The sequence below is a fragment of the Nerophis lumbriciformis genome, linkage group LG17 (genome assembly GCF_033978685.3).
Source record: "Nerophis lumbriciformis linkage group LG17, RoL_Nlum_v2.1, whole genome shotgun sequence".
NCBI lineage: Eukaryota > Metazoa > Chordata > Actinopteri > Syngnathiformes > Syngnathidae > Nerophis > Nerophis lumbriciformis.
Window position 1 is genome coordinate 30,280,001 of NC_084564.2, and position 7,500 is coordinate 30,287,500.

The window sequence follows — 7,500 nt, forward strand, 5'->3', positions numbered from 1 at the left end:
CTCTGCAACAAAATCCCATAATCCATCAAATTTCCATTTTGCTCATCCTGACACAGTTTAGTAATTATTTAACTCAGATTTTTTCACAAACCCCGTTTCCATATGAGTTGGGAAATTGTGTTGGATGTAAATATAAACGGAATACAATGATTTGCAAATAATTTTCAACCCATATTCAATTGAATGCACTACAAAGAAAACATATTTGATGTTCAAACTCATAAACTTTATTTTTTATTTTTTTGCAAATAATTAACTTAGAATTTCATGGCTGCAACACGTGCCAAAGTAGTTGGGAAAGGGCATGTTCACCACTGTGTTACATGGCCTTTCCTTTTAACAACACTCAGTAAACGTTTGGGAACTGAGGAGACACATTTTTTAAGCTTCTCAGGTGGAATTCTTTCCCATTCTTGCTTGATGTACAGCTTAAGTTGTTCAACAGTCCGGGGGTCTCCGTTGTGCTATTTTAGGCTTCATAATGCGCCACACAATTTCAATGGGAGACAGGTCTGGACTGCAGGCAAGCCAGTCTAGTACCTGCACTCTTTTACTATGAAGCCACGTTGATGTAACACGTGGCTTGGCATTGTCTTGCTGAAATAAGCAGGGGCGTCCATGGTAACGTTGCTTGAATGGCAACATATGTTGCTCCAAAACCTGTATGTACCTTTCAGCATTAATGGCGCCTTCACAGATGTGTAAGTTACCCATGTCTTGGGCACTAATACACCCCCATACCATCACAGAGGCTGGCTTTTCAACTTTGCGCCTATAACAATCAGGATGGTTCTTTTCCTCTTTGGTCCAGAGGACACGGCGTCCACAGTTTCCAAAAACAATTTGAAATGTGGACTCGTCAGACCACAGAACACTTTTCCACTTTGTATCAGTCCATCTTAGATGAGCTCAGGCCCAGCGAAGCTGACGGCGTTTCTGGGTGTTGTTGATAACGGTTTTCGCCTTGCATAGAAGAGTTTTAACTAGCACTTACAGAGCGACCAACTGTAGTTACTGACAGTGGGTTTCTGAAGTGTTCCTGAGCCTATGTGTGATATCCTTTACACACTGATGTCGCTTGTTGATGCAGTACAGCCTGAGGGATCGAAGGTCACAGGCTTAGCTGCTTACGCTTCTACATGTAAAGCGACTTTGGGTACTTAGAAAAGCACTATATAAATCCCAGTTATTATTATTATTATTATTACGTGCAGTGATTTCTCCAGATTCTCTGAACCCTTTGATGATATTACGGACCGTAGATGGTGAAATCCCTAAATTCCTTGCAATAGCTGGTTGAGAAAGGTTTTTCTTAAACTGTTCAACAATTTGCTCACGCATTTGTTGACAAAGTGGTGACCCTCGCCCCATCCTTGTTTGTGAATGACTGAGCATTTCATGGAATCTACTTTTATACCCAATCATGGCACCCACCTGTTCCCAATTTGCCTGTTCACCTGTGGGATGTTCCAAATAAGTGTTTGATGAGCATTCCTCAACTTTATCAGTATTTATTGCCACCTTTCTCAACTTCTTTGTCACGTGTTGCTGGCATCAAATCCTAAAGTTAATGATTATTTGCAAAAAAAAAAAATGTTTATCAGTTTGAACATAAAATATGTTGTCTTTGTAGCATATTCAACTGAATATGGGTTGAAAATGATTTGCAAATCATTGTATTCCGTTTATATTTACATCTAACACAATTTCCCAACTCATATGGAAACGGGGTTTGTATTACAGAGCAGGAAATACATTAGCCATGAGAGCATTTGTGCACAATAAGCGAGATGCAGTCATATTTGTTCATCATATTTCCAATGCATGTGTCAGTCCCGTAGCATGTCAGGTAGACTGGCTTTGAAACCAAAACTGGTTTTGCAGCGAGCTTGTGGACAGAGAGGCGCACCTTTTATCGCGTGCGCGCTCAGGAGAGTGTGTGTGTGTGTGTGTGTTTGTGTAAACAAAGATGCTGCTGTGTGTGTCACTGTGCTCCACCGCCCTTTGCATAAGGCTGTAGATAAAACAGAGAGAGTCAGCCCTTCTGCACCTTGCCTCCCTGACAGTACACGTCAAGTGTGTACACTCCAAATATTTCCATAGCCAGCTCGCTTGCACGCGGAAATGTAGGAGGAAGTCCTGCCTTTTTTTACTTTAACTTAACTTTCTTTTTTTTCTTTTTTGTGCAGGAGGTGGAGAGGTAAAGGGGAAAGCTGCAAGTAAATCATGTAAAAGTTTAGAGACACTTTCCCCTGCAGCCTTGAAACTTTTGACGTGCACTCACTACATCATATTGTTTTTTCTAATGGAGAAAACTAAAAGTAATAAAGTATATAATTTTAGGATTAGTAGGGATGGGTGTCATATATTAGTATGGGTGATATACAGTACAGGCCAAAAGTTTGGACACAACTTCTCCTCATTCAATGGGTTTTCTTTATTTTCATGACATTGTAGATTGTCACATCAAAACTATGAATGAACACATGTGGAGTTATGTACTTAACAAATAACTGAAAACATGTTTTATATTCTCGCTTCTTCAAAATAGCCACCCTTTGCTCGGATTAATGCTTTGCACACTCTTGGCATTCTCTCCATGAGCTTCAAGAAGTAGTCACCTGAAATGGTTTTCACTTCACAGGTGTGCTTGAAGCTCATCGAGAGAATGAAAGATTTTGGTACCGGTACCAAAATGTATTTCGATACTTTGAGACTTTTTCATACTTTTCTAAATAAAGGGGACCACAAAAAAATGACATTACTGGCTTTATTTTAACAAAGAATCTTAGGGTACATTAAACATATGTTTATTATTGCAGATAAGTCCTTAAATAAAATAGTGAACATACTAGACAACTTGTCTTTTAGTAGTAAGTAAACAAACGAAGACTCCTAATTAGCTGCTGACATATGCAGTAACATATTGTGTCATTTATCTACCTATTATTTTGTCAAAATTATTAATGACAAGTGGTGGAAAATTAATTATTAATCCACTTGTTCATTTACTGTTAATATCTGCTTACTTTCTCTTTTAACATGTTCTATCTACACTTCTGTTAAAATGTAATAATCACTTATTTTTCTCCTCTTTGATACTTTACATTAGTTTTGGATGATACCACACATTTAGGAATCAATCCGATACCAAGTAGTTACAGGATCATACATTGGTCATATTCAAAGTCCTCATGTGTCCAGGGACGTATTTACTGAGTTTATAAACATACTGTAATATGAATTTTAAAAAAAGGAAAAAAGATTTAGGCTTTTGAACGGCGGTACGGTTTAAATAAAGTGTTTCCTCGCCTTCCTGTCGGTCGTTTTTTCTTAATAATGATCTGGCAGCAGCCAGCGTCATCTCACAAGACCCTCGTGTGCCGTGAATGTCAATCAAGTGACCAAAGTCACGTTTTAGTGAAGATTGATGATCGCCAATTTTTAGGTCTATTTTTTTAATGCCTGGCTGGCGATGGACTGACACACCCTCCACCATCCACCTAATGGTTTAGACTTTGGGAGTTCAAATGTTTTTATGTTGTACATAGCCACTAGGGCTGCGAATCTTTGGGTGTCCCACGATTCGATTCAATGACGATTCTTGGGGTCACAATTCGATTATAAATCAATTTTTTCGATTCAATGCGATTCTCGATTCAAAAACGATATTTTCCCGATTCAAAACGATTCTCTTTTCATTCAATACATAGGATTTCAGCAGGATCTACCCCAGTCTGCTGACATGCAAGCAGAGTAGTAGATTTTTGTAAAAAGCTTTTATAATTGTAAAGGACAATGTTTTATCAACTGATTGCAATAATGTAAATTTGTTTTAACTATTAAATGAACCAAAAATATGACTTATTTTATCTTTGTGAAAATATTGGACACAGTGTGTTGTCAAGCTTATGAGATGCGATGCAAGTGTAAGCCACTGACACTATTGTTCTTTTTTATTTATTTTTTTATAAATGTCTAATGGTAATGTCAATGAGGGATTTTTAATCACTGCTATGTTGAAATTTTTACTAATATTGATACTGTTGTTGATAATATTCATTTTTGTTTCACTACTGTGTCGTGTTTGTGTCTCCTCTCAATTGCTCTGTTTATTGCAGTTCTGAGTGTTGCTGGGTCGGGTTTGGTTTTGGAATTGGATTGCATTGTTATGGTATTTCTGTGTATTGTTTTGTTGGATTGTATAAAAAACAAAAACAAAAAAAAAACGATTTTTGAAAAATGAGAATCGATACTGAATCGTACAACGTGAGAATGGCGATTTGAATTCAAATCTATTTTTTCCCACACCCCTAACAGCCACTATGTAACCTCATTTTGTTATTATTATCACCACTCAAATATTTTCATAAGATAAACTGTACAAAACCACATTTATTGTGGCAATAATATATTGAAATAATCCTGTTTGCATGCCAATTGCCCACAAGAGCTTTAAATACGGTACATTAAAACATCTGCGTTGCATTACATGATACAATAAAGACGTAGAAATAATCAATAGAGTATTCTGCCAAAGACTTTGCAAACAGAAGGCGACAACGTGAATACGTTTTCCTTCATCTCAGCAACAGTTCTCAGTCATGGTGGAATTTATATTCCAATTGTTGTTTTTAATAGGTATGATGTACTTAGCCCTCCAAAGAAAATCTTGTTACTAGTGAATCATATTTATATAGCGCTTTTCTCTAGTGACTCAAAGAGCTTTACATAGGGAAACCCATTATCTAAGTTACATTTAAACCAGTGTGGGTGGCACTGGGAGCAGGTGGGTGAGGTGTCTTGCCCAAGGACACCACAGCAGTGACAAGGATGGCAGAAGCAGGGCTCGAACCCAGAACCTTCAAGTTGCTGGCCCGGCCGCTATACCAACCGAGCTATGCCCCCTCCCCCCGGTGCTCAACGTAATAAGAACCAATCTAAAAATATTGCCTTCTTCTTTGGAGTAGGACTTCCATTTAGACCATGGGTGTCAAACTCTGGCCCGCGGGCCAAATTTGGTTATATACAGCGGCACACCGCATTCACCGCTAACTCTCATACATGCCAACCCTCCCGGGAGAGTCCCAAATTTCAGTGCCCCTCCCAAAAATTGTCACGTCCCCTTTTCGTCAAGTCCAACTAGTGCTGGCCCAGTCATGTAATATATGCGGCTTTGACACGCACACACAAGTGAATGCAACGCATACTTGATCTTCAGCGATATAGTTTACACTGAGGGTGCCCGTATAAAAAAACTTTAACACTGTTAGAAATATATGCCACACTGTGAATCCACACCAAACAAGAATGACAAACACATTTCGGGAGAACATCCGCACCGTAACACAACATAAACACAACAGAACAAATACCCAGAACCCTTTGCAGCACTAACTCTTCCGGGACGCTACAAGGTGTGTGTGTTTGTGTGTGGAGGGTGAGGGGGGTGTATTTTGTAGCATCCCGGAAGAGTTCGTGCTGCAAAGGGTTCTGGGTATTTGTTCTGTTGTGTTTATGTTGTGTTACGGTGCGGATGTTCTCCCAAAATGTGTTTGTCATTCTTGTTTGGTGTGGGTTCACAGTGTGGCGTATATTTCTATTAATGTTAAAGTTGCTTATACGGCCAACCTCAGTGTAAACTGTATCGCTGTTGATCAAGTATGCGTTACATTCACATGTGTGTGCGTACAGAAGCCGCTCATATCTTGTGACTGGACCGGCACGTTGTTAGAAGGGATGTAAAGTGGACGTGACGACAGCTCGTAGAGGACGTTAAAAGCAGTGCCCTTAAAGCACGCCCCCAAGACTGTGGAATACGAGATATAATGACTGATGAATGTCTTCGTTCGATAATGAGGGTTGCCTCAGCTCAAAGCCTGAGCCCCGACATTAATGAACTAGCATCCAAGAAAAGATGGCAGGTATCTGGCTTGGGCACATCAGATTAGATCAGTGTGTTGCAAACTGAGCAGTTTAAAGTCCTAAATGGTTGGTTTATTCATTATTTTATTTTCAAATTTATTAGCCTGTGGAAAAAGTTAATGTTGATATTTACCTCAGAAGGCTGCACATAGAAAAGAGGCATTACATTTTTATTTAAATTGTATTTGATATGCCATTGATATTTTTTAATTATTAGTTTTATTATTTGAAACTCGATTTTGCATGTCACTATAAAGTTATATACTGTAAGCCTTGCTTGTTCATACCAAAGACTCGAGTCATACCAAAGACTATAAAAATGGGACCCATTACCTCCCTGCTTGGCACACAGCATCAAGGGTTGGAATTGGGGGTTAAATCACCAAAATGATTCCCGGGCGCAGCCACCGCTGCTGCCCACTGCTCCCCTCACCTCCCAGGGGGTGATCAAGGGTGATGGGTCAAATGCAGAGAATAATTTCGCCACACCTAGTGTGTGTGTGACAATCATTGGTACTTTAACTTTAACTTTTAACTTTTATTCAATGCAAAACTTGTTTGGGTCCCTATTAAAAGGTTAATTGGTTCAATCTTGGCCCGCGGCTTTGTTCGGTTTTAAATTTTGGCCCACTCTATATTTGAGTTTGACACCCCTGATTTAGACAGTCCAGTGTTTGTTTATAAATCTATATGTTGTGGATTTTCTCAAGGCCCAATTCTAGTATTAAGTTTCTTTTTGTGTGTCCTCCTTCCCTTCAGTCCTCATTCTGGAACCGATGGAGCGGGACGAGCTGAGCAGGAAGACCCTAAAGATCACCGATTTCGGCCTGGCGCGAGAGTGGCACCAGACCACCAAGATGAGTGCGGCGGGCACGTACGCTTGGATGGCGCCGGAGGTCATCAAGCTGTCGCTCTTCTCCAAGAGCAGCGACGTGTGGAGGTGGGGCGCTCCACTTTTAGCTCACTTTTTTGTCATTCTTGAGTCACCGTTCAAAAGCTTCATGATGTTGTGGTCTGCTCACAGTTTTGGCGTGCTACTGTGGGAGCTGCTCACCGGCGAGGTTCCTTACCGAGAAATAGACTCACTGGCGGTGGCGTACGGAGTGGCCATGAATAAGCTGACACTTCCTATACCTTCAACGTGCCCTGAACCTTTCGCTCAGCTTCTTGCAGGTAGAAACAAAAACCAAGATAAGAGAGTTGACAACAGCCTGACCACCCATTGTACCTCAAATACAGCTACTGCCATCTTGTGAAGTTAATAATGAAAAAAAAAAAACAGTATCAGGTTGCCAATTTTTTTTAAACTTTTTGACCGGGGGGCCGCATTAAGTTAAAGGAATGTGGCCGCGGGCCGGGCTATATATATATATAGATATGTATACACACACACATATATATATATATATATATATATATATATATATATATATATATATATATATATTCAAGGTTTCTGTGGTTTATCCGTTACACCAGGGGTAGGGAACCTATGGCTCTAGAGCCAGATGTGGCTCTTTTGATGACTGCATCTGGCTCTCAGATAAATCTTAGCTGACATTGCTTAACACGATA

General features: G+C 39.8%; 2 protein-coding genes across 2 annotated transcripts in view; one reads left to right on the forward strand and one right to left on the reverse strand.

The window, feature by feature from the left end:
* sipa1l3 (signal-induced proliferation-associated 1 like 3) overlaps positions 1-7,500 on the reverse strand; it is a 310,964-nt gene that overhangs the window by 281,407 nt on the left and 22,057 nt on the right. The gene's annotated exons all lie outside the window — the stretch shown is intronic.
* map3k10 (mitogen-activated protein kinase kinase kinase 10) overlaps positions 1-7,500 on the forward strand; it is a 111,610-nt gene that overhangs the window by 67,364 nt on the left and 36,746 nt on the right. Inside the window, exons 2-3 of the mRNA XM_061973042.1 lie at positions 6,685-6,865; positions 6,950-7,098. Of these exons, the coding sequence (XP_061829026.1) occupies positions 6,685-6,865; positions 6,950-7,098 (330 nt within the window). The remainder of the gene's footprint in view (positions 1-6,684; positions 6,866-6,949; positions 7,099-7,500) is intronic.